This window comes from Saccharomycodes ludwigii, chromosome II (genome assembly GCF_020623625.1).
Source record: "Saccharomycodes ludwigii strain NBRC 1722 chromosome II, whole genome shotgun sequence".
In the NCBI taxonomy this organism is placed as follows: domain Eukaryota; kingdom Fungi; phylum Ascomycota; class Saccharomycetes; order Saccharomycodales; family Saccharomycodaceae; genus Saccharomycodes; species Saccharomycodes ludwigii.
In genome coordinates, this window is record NC_060201.1 from 1,029,810 (window position 1) to 1,044,696 (window position 14,887).

Below are 14,887 nucleotides of genomic sequence, written 5' to 3' on the forward strand. Positions count from 1 at the left end.
CAAAGTTTCTAATAATTGCACTAGTATACAAAAGTAGGATAGGTTAAATAAAATTAAGGTAAAATAAACAAAATAAACATTCTTTACATAGATGCTAGTTCCGAAAAATATTGACGTAAAATGATTGATAACATCTCTGGTAACTCGGTGATATCATGCACCACTACATAGAATTCAAATGGGAAAGTATCCAAATATTTATCAACTTGTAGGTTCATATTCCCCAAAGCATCCGGAACATATTTAACTTGGCTCATCTCCACAATAGATTCACTACTATTAATACCATCTAAAATCACAAAAACTAGCATAATCTTATTTTCTCTGGCACGACGAACCAATCTTTGAATTGTTGCATGATCTTCGCAAACACCATCAGATATAATTATCTCTAATTGCCATAAATCACTATCACTTGATGAACGAGCTTCTTCAAAAATCTTAATTGATTGTGCAACCAATTTTTTTATATCAGTCTTGGTATCTTGAAAATCAAACCATTGAAAAACTTTGGCTCCGGTTTCTTGACTAAATGGCTGATCAAACTTGAGAACTTCTTTGGTGTTGCCACCAAATTTGACAATGCTCAATCCACCACTCTCTAATTGCGTCAAAGCTTTAGAAACTAAACAAATACTTTGGAATGCCAAATCAGTACTTTTAGATTCGCTCATACTTTTGGAATCATCAATTGCAATCATAATTTGATATTGACGTTTACTAGGCTTAGTTCTCCTCAACCAAATTTTATCTTTACGGAATTGGGAGGCAATATATGGAATTATTCTTTTCATGTTCAATCTTTTACCAGTCTTGTAATCGCCTCTCAATTTAGTAGCTAGTGTAGGTTCCAATATTAAACGCAATTGTTCACTCAAACCAGAAGCCAATTCAGTTGTCTCAACTTCATTCTTTTGCCATAAAATTCTCGATTCTTCAATAGATCTCGGTGGCTCAACTGCATCTTCGTTCCCATCTTCTCTGATTATATAATCTAACTCATCCACTGAATCACTTGCATCATCCAAACTAAAATTCAAAACTTCTCCTTCAGAAATGGCATCTCTTTCATTACGCTCGCCAATAAGACCGTTTTCACCCTTCCCTTTATTATCCTTTGCTTGTTGGTCTACCTGTTCAGTACCCTCTTCCAATATTTCTTCTTCAACCTGATCATTTTCCATGTTAATGTCTTCCATAGGATTTTCAGCATTCTCCTCATCTTCAAGGTCATCATCTATTGCCATGTCTTCATCAATACCAGTGGCTTGATCTTGGCTTGTAGATCCTAAAGCTTGGGTATCAGTATTACTGCTGGCACCATCGACATGTTCAAATTCTGTAGGGTTCAAATTGGCCTTGTCTTCTTGCACATTTTCATCGCTCGTACCAGCTTCTTGAATATCTTGGTGACGTCTATGAAATTCCTTCAAGGAATCCCCCAATTGTCTTAGGTTTTCCCGTGCCTGGTCACGTGAAGTATCATTCACTTGATTTTCCGGCTGTTCTTTATTCTCGTTGCTATCTTGTTCTTGAGCATTACCTGAACCACCAACATCATTTTGTTCTTCTTGGAAATCCGACGCATCGGCACCAGAGCCCTTGTTTCCACTTTCTTGTTGCGCGGATACTTCATCAGTCATTTTGTGTTCATCAGCGTCCTCAGCGGCATTCAAACCTTCCATAAGATCATCCTTGTTATTGTCGTCGCCATTTTTATCGCCATCCTTCTGTTCTTCTTCTACCATAGTTTCTGGTTCTAACTCTTTATCGCTATTATCCTTATCGTCTTCAGCAGCACCAGAATTTTCTAGGTCGATATCATGTGCATCATCCAATTCTTCCTCATCCTTTTCCCCCTCTGATGTATTCGCCAGTTCTTCTTCTTCTTCTTCTTCTTCTTCTTCTTCCTCATTGGAGACTTGCTTAGCATTGTCATTATCCAGTTCACTAATATCCATATTATCCTCAAATTCTTCACCAGATCCGATATTCTCTTCTTCTTCTCCTTCTTTTTCTTCTTTTTCATTTTCTTTTTCGTTGTCGTCTTCTTCATCGTCATTTTCGGAATCTAAATTCATATCATCCGGTAGATCCATCGTTTCAACCTCTTCAACTCCCTTATCCAAATAATCGCTGTCCTCATCATTTCTAACCTCATCTTCTTGTTCCCCAACGTCTTGTTCTTCATCTTCATTATCAGACCCATCATCTTCACCTTCAGCTTTATCTTCATCATCAGGTTTTCCAACCGGATTTTCGCTTTCAGGTGGTTTATTTGCCTCCTCATTTTCTGCAGCTTGCATATCATCTTCTTGCTTATTACCCGACAGCTCATCACTCTCTTTTTCTTTGCTATCTTCTGGTGCTTCTTCGTTCCACATCTTCTCGTCAATAGCATCTTCATTCAAGTCATCAATGGCCTCGTCTAAACCATCCTCGTCACTTCCTTCTTCTTCTTCTTCTTCTTCTTCTTCCTCGTTATTTTCTTTCTCATCATCCGAAATATCCTCCAATTCACCCGCAAAATCATTTTCCATTTCAATAGAGTCATCTTTATCCTCATTTTCCTCATTTTCATCTTTCTCCTTCTGATCTGGGTTCGAAGTAGCGGCATCTTCCAATAAATCCTCGTCTTCTTCAACATCTTCTTTGTTGCTATTAGCACCTTCACCGTCACCAAGGCCAGTCCCATCCTGCATATTATTATCTTCAGTAGTTTCTGACGGTGGTTCAGGAGAACAGAAACCATCTTTACATAAGGTCGATAACAACGAACAAAAAACAAAAGTTGCACGACTGGTATTGTAATAATTGTGTCTGGTTTTGTTTAAAATCGAAGCGAAAAGCTTGAAATAGCTATTAATTATTGGTAATGTAAATGAAGCTAATGCTTTCAAAATAACAAAGTCTCCCCTGTCAAAATCATTGTTGAATAAAATTTTACAGCATTCTTCAAGGTTAATGGTAACTTGTTTGGAGAATAAATTTTTAACATAGCCATGTAATCTTTGATTGACAAGTAGCAACCATTTATCAGTATCAGTATCAATAGCAGGACCATGGCATTCCATAATTTTTTGAGTTGATACAATAATAGAAGTATAGAGTTTACGGAAAGAATTATCCACCTTTTCTATTGACGCATTCTCTCTTATGACTGGATTATCATCAAAATCAACAGAATGTTGACAATTTTTAATCCAATTAGCAACTGCCGTAAAAATAAATGATACAGCCTTTTCATCGGAATTAGATAAATAAGTCATAAACACGGAAATTTTATTTTCAAAATCAGAAATTAATTTAGAAACAGTGTTGTCTAAAATATGAACATTTCTGCTTTTAATAGAATATTGTTCAAAACTCCTTTTGAAATCTTCCAATATGGACACATCCAAATTGATGCCCTGAATACCGCAGCAATAGCTCAAAGAATTCAAAGCATAATCAATAATAGTAGGCAGCCACTTAATGCAGTATTTAAATGAGCTAAACTTATCTTTCAAAGAAAAGCCATGCATAGAAAATATTTCATCAGAACACACAAAATCTTCCAGCAACTTTCTTAACCCTTCAAATTTGCCAAAATTAGAACCCAACTTGTATAAGGGGTCTCTACTGGTCAATAAAGAAAAAATTAGGTTTTCAGCCATGGCCATACCCCTGGAGGCAATTCCCGGTTGCAAATCTTCATTTGGACTGGCAACAGAGCTTCTCAATCTGGGTAACAAATCTAACAACCTGAAAAAGTAAATATCACAACCTTCAAATTCTGTTTCACCAAAATTTTTAGTATTAACTAAAATTGAAGTAACAGATGATTGTACTTTGTGAATGTCTTCTCTGAAATTTGTTTTTAGTCCTATACGCTTCAATTCTTTAATCGTATCAGTCACTAATTTTGTTTTCTGATTTTTCAAACTGGAAATAACTTTCTTTAAATCTTTCTTATAAACAGTCGGCGTTTCACTGCGTAAAATATCAGCTCTCTTCTTAATTTCCATGGCAAAGTCATATAGGTTAGGAAATTCTTCCCCAGATACTTTATTAGCGTACACCTTCATATTGCGTTCAACCAACTCAACATTTTTTAAAGGCTCAGAACGTGATTCCCACTCAGTGCTTTGTTGTAGAATTTTTCTTGAGGTACTAAAGCTAGCATTGTGTTTGAAGTATGCTATCTGCGTTTCTGGAATACTGTTGGATAAGTTACCGGTGATACTTGGCATACCGCTTTCTATGAAACTTAAAACACTTCCTGATATCAAACACCTATATTTTCTAACCAATTTGTACAAATTGTTATGAGAACGACGAGAACTCTGTTTTAATGCATCTATATTAACGTCTTTCCAACTAGCTAAAAGAATAACTTCTTTAACATCTTTTTCCAAATCCTTTCTTCCAGTATGTATATGCTCATCAACCATCGGTTTAAATTGCTGATAAAATTGAATAGCATTTTCTAAAGAGTGCAAAATAACATAATCGATATCCGTCAAACTACTAATGTGTAAAGCAAATGCTTTAACCAATTTTAAACGGGCAGTAAATTCGCCAAGGGAACTTTTGCTGAAAAACAAATTCAATACAGAAAAAAGAGAACCATAAGTTTCAGAAGAATTTGTTGCGTCTTTCTTAGAGTTAACTACAATAATGTTTTCAAACAAATAAAACCACCACTTACCAATTTGCTTTTCAAGAATTTTGTCTTCAGAATTAAATAGTTCATTCCAAGTAGACAATTCCAATTTTCTCCACGAAACAACCAATTGAGTAAGTTCATTTATATGCGATTTCATAGAAACCTGGCTTGATGCATATTTTTCCCATTCAGAAACAAAAGTATAGATTTGTTCTATTTTTTGTAATAATCTGGCAATTGGCGTACAAATCGGATATTCCAAATACTCTGTACAAATACGGAATAGCTCAGTAAGAGTGCCGTGTTCAGGCCATTTTTCTAAATTTGCATTTACCGAATTCAACAATGACTCAACCATTTTAATGGATTTTCTTGATTCAACGATGGAATAATCTCTATAAAAATCTAATGGATTTTCCTCAGTAGTTGCTTTAAACGAGTTTATTTCCTTCGATACTTTTTGAATAACGGCCATTAGTCCATTCTCTGATAAGCCTGTCAAAGTTGAACCAGTGCACGTTTTATACAATATTTCAGTAATCTTTGAGCCCTCTTCAACCATTTCATCATAACCGTATTCAGAATTAGAAAATAGCTCCATATATGTGCTAGCCAAATCATAATAAATTTCATTCAAGGAACCTATAGAACCTTCATCTTTATTATTTGTGGCAGATGTAGACATAATTTCCTCATAATCTGGAAACAATCTCTTAAATTCTTCTTCCGCATTTGCTTCGGAATCATCAGTGTATTTAAACATGGAACTATCTTGATTAGCTTTTTCTTCATCCTTCATACGACGTAAAGACCATCTATAGTATAGGGCATTTAAAACTTCAGAAAATAGACCTCTTAATTTATCACTTCTCTGGTGAAATTTGAAAACTTTTATAAAATACAATAGCAAAGTATCAACAGCTGTTGCATCTACTGACTTTGTCTTAAAGTAATTGGTTAGATTATTGAACCATTCGACTACTAAATCCTCGTTGGAAATCGCCAAAATATCAGCGCACATTATCGGATCCAAATTAGGACCTGTGCTTGCCGCACACTTAGACAGTTTAATCAGATCAAATCCAAACTTGATACCATAAACATATCCCATAAATATATCATTCAAATCAACATAAATTGAATAGTGTGATTCTAATCTGTATAAAAACTGTGAGGAGGTTTGATGAAACATTTCCAATCTATCTTTAGACATTTCGGTGATTTCAGTTAATGAAGCTAATAAGCTTTCTATAATTTGATAATCGACATTGGTCTTCATAAAAGCGTTCCATTCATCAAACAATTGATCAATAGATCCTGGTGGACGATAAACCTGTGGCTTTTCTGGCACTTTAGAAACAGTGAATTTTTTACAAGCTTCTTCTGTATATATAGGAATATCCCCGCTGATAGTAGTTCCAACAGCTTTCCAGTTCTTGAGGATTGATTCAGAAATGCTCTTTTGTTTCAAATATATATCGTAAAATACGTACTCTCTAATTGCTGGGTCGTATGCAGAACTTGGTACATATAGTTGCAATAAACCAACTGAAAGCAATATCCATGTCCTACCTAGAGATTCCCAGTTTATATTTTTCTTTTCCATATTCAAAATGCATGGAAATAGAAAACGGTTATGAATTCTTTTAAAACTTTCGTTGTCACATGACTCAATTTGTTCATACAACTCATTGGCACTTTTGCTTGCTACATTAGAATCCCTCAAGTGTAGGGAAACAATCTTATAATATAAATCTTTCAATATATTGGCAAAGTATAGCAATTTATCTTCTAGCAAAACGGGTGATGATACAATAAATGACCTTAACAACGAAGAAAGATCATCTAGAGTTTGACTCACTTGAAACCCTTGTGATTCTTTTAAATGGTTGACTTTTGAAATTGAACTTATAAAAACTTCTGGCACAATGACATCCTTGGTGAACGAAACAAATTTATCACCAATCTTTTTCCACAATAAATCAAACACGCACGGATAAGTGTAACTATTTGTAACTAGCTTGCACAACTTATCGGATGGAATGCTTGAGTTTGGAGAAAAGGAAATAATAAGTGATTCTAGTTCCGGATCTTTTCTAAATACGAGTCTCGTCAGAGAATCAAACTCTTGTAAAAAGTAATGATTCCGTTTTATTAGAAATTTTGAAGAAACGTTGTTAAGATCTAACAGGCTATTTTCAATTTTAGAGATGACAGAAGAAGCATCGAACAATTCATCATTTAATATTCTGTTTACAATAACAAATAGAGTTTCTCTTAGTTCAACAATTGAACCGTATGTGTCGTTAAATTGAGATTTAATGGTCTCATCAAACAAACTAAATAGTTCCCTAATCTTGTAGATCTTGCTCCAATTTTCAGAAGATGAAGGATATTTTACCCTAAAAGATTCCCAAATCAAATGCATTGATACACCGGTAGTCAATTCTAAGGAAGAGCCAAATTCTTGGATAAAATACAAAACAGCATCTGTATTAATATATTGCCTATTCCTTTCCACCCAATTGGATAATAATTCATGGAAAACTCTAAGCTTAGCTTCATTTTTGTCCAATGAGATATCGAAAGCACAATTCCAGATTAAACATAAGCCTAACAAAATTTTATATTTTTCCTTTGTTTTGAATAAGCTTTTACCCGCCAGCTCATTTAATATAAATTTGTTTATATTATTCAACAAATTGAAAATTGGAATTTTAGGAGGATTTTTCATTACACGTCCATTTGTATAAGCAGCAGATTGTTGCAAATAATTCAATTCGTTTAACTTACCGTGTGCTGCTTTTTTAAAAGTAAATTCTAATAATTTTTCTTCTTCGATTTGTTGGGAAACTGTTTCAAACAAAAAAACTGCATCTGCGCTGGCAGCATACTCGTTGCTTTCCTTTATAGAAGATAAAATATATTCATTCAATACAGTGCATAAAGCTTGAGAATCAACAAATGTGTTTGGAGATCCTAACAGCTCTTCAGAAATCCCTTGACAATTGCCATATAACTTTCTTAGATTATTCGGCAAATCGAGCTTTTTTAAACATTCAATAAAGTCAGAAAATTTGCTGATCAAAGCGCTCTCTGAAAAAAATTTATAGCTCAGTACATTATTCTTCCATGTCTCAAATTCTTTCAAATCAGAAAAGGGAATTAATGACACAATCGAATCAGAACTGGCCCCCATTAGAATCACGTCATATAACCTTGTGAAAGGCAAGAAAAATGAAATACAAGCGGGTACAAACTTAGAAATGGGAACACTACGTTCCTGTAAAGAAATGGATAAAAATCTTTCGTCAATATCGGAACCAAATAGAGGGTTTTTGGGCAGAAAATCTAAAGACAACTTATCGAAAACAGTTGCACGTGTTTCAATAGATTCCACATAAACTTCTACCCCTCTATTTCTCATAGCTCTAGACAATTCTCCATATCTGGGATCTACAGTTAAAAATAACCTAAAATTTTTATGAGGTTTCACTATCCTTGGACTACCGTCTGCTAAATTACACTCGTTGATAACCAAGGAACCATTGTTTTCCAACAAAGAATTCAATCTATCCAATACAGATGGCGAGCATAGATTGGCATTATCTAAAACTAACCAATCACCATTTTCTACGGCTTTAACAAGCATACCATCAAACCATTCAAACCTAACAGATCTTTGTTCTTTAAGTACAGCATGAAGATGTTCAATCTTTGTATCAATAAGTTTCAATATTTCAACTCTGGATAAGGCCTTAGTAAGTTCGTTAAATAAAAATCTGAATTCTTCAAAATTCTTTGGACTAATAACATTAGAACTGATGTAATCATACAATATGGTGGCAGGATTTGCATTCACAGAATCTGCACATGTATTGACAATAATTAACTCTTTCAACAAAAATTTTAATTCCTCCACAACATATGATATTTTTCTAACCAAATCTACTTGTTCGTATCCACCTAAAATATCCATGCTATCGATATCATTATTCATGGAAAATTCAATAACTTTAGCACCAACAATTTCAGAAATAAATCTAATAATACCTGTTTTACCAGAACTCGTAGGTCCAACCAAAATTAAAGGCCAATTATAATTAATACATCTTAAAACAGATTCGTAAATCTCGTAATTACATTGTAGCGGCAATAAATGGTCATTGTTTATGTACTGATTCAAAACGTTACGCTTGGATAGTTCACCGTTAATTTGGACGTAGTCCTTTGACAAATTGTAAAAGTTACCCCTTTTGCCCACAGAACCAAAAACCTCACTAATCAAGTTATTGGCAATAACACGGTCTTCCTTGGTTCTGAATCTCTGAGTAACAATAATATTTAAAAAATCGTACGGCTTAATATCATTGTTGATTGAAGCCGCACTTAATAACTTCAACCACCTCAAAATATCTCTTAAATTGAATTCCCAAGGAGAGCCAGAAGACCCCCATGTTTTTTTAATTGTTACCTCCTCTTCTAGTCTAGACATGGTTGCAATCATCTTGGAACAAATATCGGGATCAATATTAGGGTATAAATGTTTGGCAATCAAAGAAAGGTCTTCAGAAGTAAGAATGTCCACATAAACAACACTAAAACGGTTAACAAAAGATTTTGGTAGTCCCTTTCTACCCCCACCTTGATATTGAGGGTTTTGAGCTGCAAAAACTAAGAAATTTGGATGTTTTGAAAAAGTTTTGTCTAATTCTGGGATATAAGCCTCACCACGGTGATCTAAACAGGCGTTTAAACCTTCCAATACTGATTGTGAGGCTAGATTCATTTCATCCAACAAAACCCATTCACCATTCTGCATAGCTCTCAAAAATGGAGCATCTCTCCACAAAAATTCACCAGTTCTTTCCCCTGGTACATCAGAACCGAATAAATCAACCAAATCTGTTTGCTCAGACAAATTTATACGTGTCAATTTGTTTCCTGTAGCATCAGCCAAAGCTGAAACTAAACTAGTCTTACCAACACCAGGACTACCCTCCAGCAAAATCGGCTTATTCACTTGCATCGCTCTAACTACTTTCATTAGATTGCTGGAAGTAGTAGGTGTTTCCATATTAAAAGAAGGTGTATTTGCTGTATCTGGTATTCTAGTAACTTCAAATAGTCCACAAGAAAGTTTAGAATCAGTAAGTTCAATTGAAAATCTGTCTTGTAAATAAATGGATAAATCTTTATTTACTAAGGACGATAATTTATCAACACAGTCTTTTTTCTGTGCTACTAAAATCTTGGAATTTTCTGCTAAATATGCCGTATTGTTTGTACCCAACGCGTCAATGAAAACCATTGAAGCACCATGCAACAAAGCTGCATAGCTATCATGTACTTTGGGAGTAACAGAATTAACAAAGTCGATCCATGCTAAAATATCACGAAGCGATATTACACCACTAGCAACATTACCAGCTCCATATTTCATGGCATACCATTCCGAAAATTTGACAATTGGATCAACCAGAGTTCTGGATTTCTTTTCTAACTTGGAAGAAACAATCATGCGGACATCTTGAAAGTCTTCCATTGATGGAACCCAAATTTCAGTAAAACGATTCCGCAAAGCTGGCGACAACTCTTTCTTACCGTAATCACCACCTGGATTCATAGTGGCAAAAAATTGAAATCCACCATCAGCTGTAATAAAATTATCTACAGAGCCCTTTTCTGCTAGTAACAAGCTTCTTTCCGGTTCCAAAACACTGTTTAATCTTTCCAAAACAGAATCATCAGCTAAGGATATTTCATCCAACAAAAAGAAATTTCCCTCTTTCATAGCCTGTATTAAGGGCCCATCACACCATTCAAACAAAACTTTCATATTATCGCGTTTGCTCTTAATGGCATTTCTTGTTTCCAAGTCAACAGCTGTTTCAGGTAGTTTGTCATACATTTCTAGCAAAAGTGCCAAGTCGGTGCCCTTTTCTACGTTTAATACAGATGTTAATAAAGAGCACAAATCAGATTGTAACATTGATCTATTACGAACGGGTCTTTGGGCACCTAATATATCACCTGTTTCTGTGTTTTGATGAGCATTGATGGTAATTAATTCTTTATTCAGGTATTGTGCGAGCAATTGAACAATAGTGGTTTTACCGCATCCAGTTTCACCAACTAGCAAAACTGGTTCATGATTTTTCAAACATGTAGACACTAGAATAGCTAGTCGACGGGCAGCTTTGGTCCAAACAACAGAACTCTTTAATTCCAATAGTTTTTTGTCCTCCAAGCTCATATAAACTTGGTCCATATTTAGTTTGACTTTCATGACCTTTTCCAAAATATTTTTAACAACACTCTTTTCTTCAACGTTTCTGCACCTTTCCGCCAATAACATGTATCCATTAGCAGCCAAATCTTCGTAACCAACAGCTTCCCTCAATGCCCAACGAAATAAATCACGTAGCGTTGCAAAACTATTCTTTTGTTCAAATAAACGATTAGCGGAACGCTGAACCAATAGTTTGCGGTAAACTTCAACAATTTTCTTTGCGTAGGATGGTGCAATTTGACAACGTTCCCTTAAAATCACCTCCAATTCATCTTGTGGTATTTCGTCAAAATGCAATTCTAAGAAACGATTTCTGAAAGCACGAGACAATATTTTACGGCCACCATATATACCAGGAGGATTTTGAGTGGCAAATAACATAAAATCTGGGTGAGGATGAACCGTTTCCTGTGTTTCAGGGATAAATAATTCCCTATTATCATCTAACAATCTATTTAAAGCTTCTAATACATCTGTAGGCGCCAAATTTAACTCATCCAAAACGATCCAATAACCATTCCGTAAAGCTTCAACTAGCACACCCTCTTTAAAAGACAATTTCCCCGTTTCATCAGTGACATAAGTACCCAAATATTCCTGCAAGTCTGTGTGTTCGTGGTTATTAATACGAACAAATTTATGACCGGTAATATCGGCTAAATATTTGATCATACTAGTCTTACCACTAGAAGTTGGACCTTGAATTAGCACTGGGAATCTTCGACCGGATGTTGCTCTGACTAAATTTAGCATATTCTTTTCCACAAATGGTGTTATAATGTATTGAGGCTGTTCTTGAATTTGCTCTGGGCCAGTTTTCATCCAATAGTGTCTAAATTTTACATATTCTGGACCAGGCGATGGTACTGTTTGAGATAAAACAGATTTTGCATTTTTCAATCTATCGATGGTGTACTTTTTAATTATCGGTTTCAAAATATTTTCAGATTTTAAATCCAATAATGTTAAAAAACTCATGCAAAACCCTTCATATAAAGAACGACGCAAACCGTATATTCTAACAATATCAACAACGTATAACAAAGTACGAGTTAAAGTACGAATACTAAAATGTGGCTTTTGGTTTGAACCGTCTACAATCTTGTTTTCTTCAGCGAGACGCTTAGCTTCTAAATACAACTCGGCAATGTCATTACCAATCCATTCGTCACTTATACTGTGTTTTCCAATATACTTATCAATAATTCTTAGTAAGTCGTTGATATCTTTATCTGGAGATTGAACATAAATTTCCGTGAACCTAGAACGGATACCCCCAGGCAAATCACGTTTACCGACATCTGTGGCCGGATTCATGCATGCAAAAATTCTGAATTCTGGGTGAGCTTTAATTGATTCGGCTTCACCTTTCTCCGACAACAATATACTCCTATTTTGAGGTTCGGTCAATAAATCAGCAATGCTTTCTAATGTGTCTGATGAAGCTAAGTTAATTTCATCTAGCAAGAGCCATTCGCCATTTCTAACGGCTTTAACCAACGAACCTTCCACAAAATCAAACACAAAAGAGTTTTCGATAGACTTGGACTGTATTTCAAAAACCTTTACCTCTTCATTAAATTTGGTCCATTTTTCTAGGAGTAGTTCCTTTTCGTGAACGTTTAACTTCCTTTTCTTTTTTGGTACGTCTTCACTTTTAGCATTGTCAATATTAAACGGCTTTGCTAATATAGACGATGCCATCTTGTAAGCTTCGTAAAATAAACGAATGACATTTTTCCACTGTTGTTTTTGTACACATTTGTGTAAAACTTTATAAAACTTTTCATTTTTCTTCATGGAAAAAGTAGCAACAAAAAGCTCCTCGAACTCTTCCACTAAAGGAATAGCAATACTTCTGCAGTTTACGGGCTTGTAACCACCCAATAAATCACTCATTTCAGTTTGTTGAGAAACATTAATAACTGTTAATTTCTTATTTATTAAAGACGCAACTTGCTGGACTACGGTGGTTTTACCCGTACCGGTTTCACCAACCAACAACACAGGTTCTGTCATATCAACACTCATACAAATCTGTTCCATCAATCTCTTGGCATGGTTTGTTGTGGCAAACGAAGTTTTATTTATAGTCTTTTTTTGGGTTTTCAATGCAGATTTAGCCAAAATAGCTCTACCAATCTTAATTTCGTCGGAAGAATTATCAAACTCGGGAACATATTGGGAAGACAAGTACATCTGGATTCTAGAAGATGGAACCTGCAAGCATTCGCCGATAATTTTGACTAAAGGTGTTAAAGCTCGCAGCTCACTAATAGCAGAAGTAAAGCAATCCAACGTTTCTAAAAATATAGCATCATATAAGGAAGTCTCTAGTAATTGATTAGAAGCGGAAACATTGTTACGTTGGAAATGGATGTTTATACGGTCGCATAATTTCATTAAATCTCTTACTGAAATAATACGTGGATGAACACCTTTATTTAACGAAATAAACTGTGGATTTTCTGTTTTGGATTTGACCTGCTCAAAAGTTTCAATTAAAGTAGGTATTATATTTGACAATAATGGATATTTTTCAGATAAAATTGTTTGTAAATCGGTAGTTGGAGGAACTTCGACGATATTCCATAATCGTTTTCCAATAATATCAATATCTTTTGTTTTGTCAGGTGAAGATGTGATTGTAGATAGCAATTGAAAGCCATTACCACATTTAATAATTTGTCCTCGATTGGGAATAACCAACTCTTTTTTTTCCAATAGAGTTAATAATACAGAGGCTATTTCAGTTGGAGCTCTGTCAATATCTTCAATCAGAACCCACTTACCTTCTTTCACAGCGGTGGTCAAAACACCATTTTTCCAAACAAAGGTGCCTGGTTTCGAGCCTGATGTATAAGTACCCAATAAAAGTTTAGCATCGGTTTGTTCTCCTAAATGGATTTTTATTAGTGAAGATGAATCATTTGGAGAAATACAGTTATGCAACTCATTAATTAAAAAAGTTTTACCACAACCAGAAGGTCCATGGATCAAAACTGGCTTCGAGCATTGAATGTAAGAAGCAACGGTTTTAATTGAGGCTAAAGCTTGCGCAGTTGGTACTAATTCGGAGTTGTTTAGTGTTGATACCTCTTTATTGTATTGGTTTAAATTAATTACTAATACACCAAAAACGGAAACAACAAAGGGGCTCAAGTCAGAAGCTGAGATAACAAAACGTTGTAAAAGATTTGTTTCATCTGTGATAGTAGGCAATTTCATAAAAACGGAAAATCTAGCAGCTTCGTTTAATTCCAAAAATTTGAAATTTACATTATTTTGTTTATCAAACTTTCCTAGCAACTCTTTATTTTCATTTTGAATATACTTTGAAATTAAAGTTAGAGTAGCTGATTCTGCTATATCCAAAGCGTACGATAAAATTTTGATGGATAAAAATTTGTCGATACTGGAGATCTTTTCACTTTTCAATAAATTGTACAAAATATCGGTATTAATAAACTTTATAAATCTCTCCTTATCTTGGTATAAAAATCTATAGTAAGATAACAAAACTGTGTGAACTTTTTGAGGATTTGTTTGTAAAAAAGCGTTTAAATATTCTAAATTATTATTAACAAAGTATTCAATTAGATTACTTGTTTCTGGAGCAAGGGTGATTATTTCTCCCATTGAATTCAAGATATCAAGCATAAGCAGGGTATTTGTATTTTTGTTAATGTTTTTTTTTTCAAAAATATTAACCCATCTAGCAACGATTTCGATAAAAATGGATCTATAAATATACAAGTGTTCAACTGAATAGTTCAAACTCTTGAAACTTAATTCGTTTAAATTTTCTTGAACTGATTTTTTCACATCAAATTGGAAAATTGCATCTTCATGAAATGGGCCATATACGTCTTGGACAGAATGAAATCTTTTATTACACTTATTCAGATCTATAATAATATCATTTATGGAAGACATTATGAAGTATT

General features: G+C 34.4%; 1 protein-coding gene across 1 annotated transcript; it reads right to left on the reverse strand.

Annotated features, from left to right (window-relative positions):
• Positions 1-83: 83 nt before the first annotated feature.
• Positions 84-14,876, reverse strand: REA1 (AAA family ATPase midasin; the record flags this gene model as incomplete). The annotated part of the gene is made up of 1 exon (XM_046080542.1): positions 84-14,876. The coding sequence occupies one exon, from the start codon at positions 14,874-14,876 to the stop codon at positions 84-86; it is 14,793 nt and encodes a 4,930-aa protein (XP_045935878.1).
• Between the last annotated feature and the right edge of the window lie 11 nt (positions 14,877-14,887).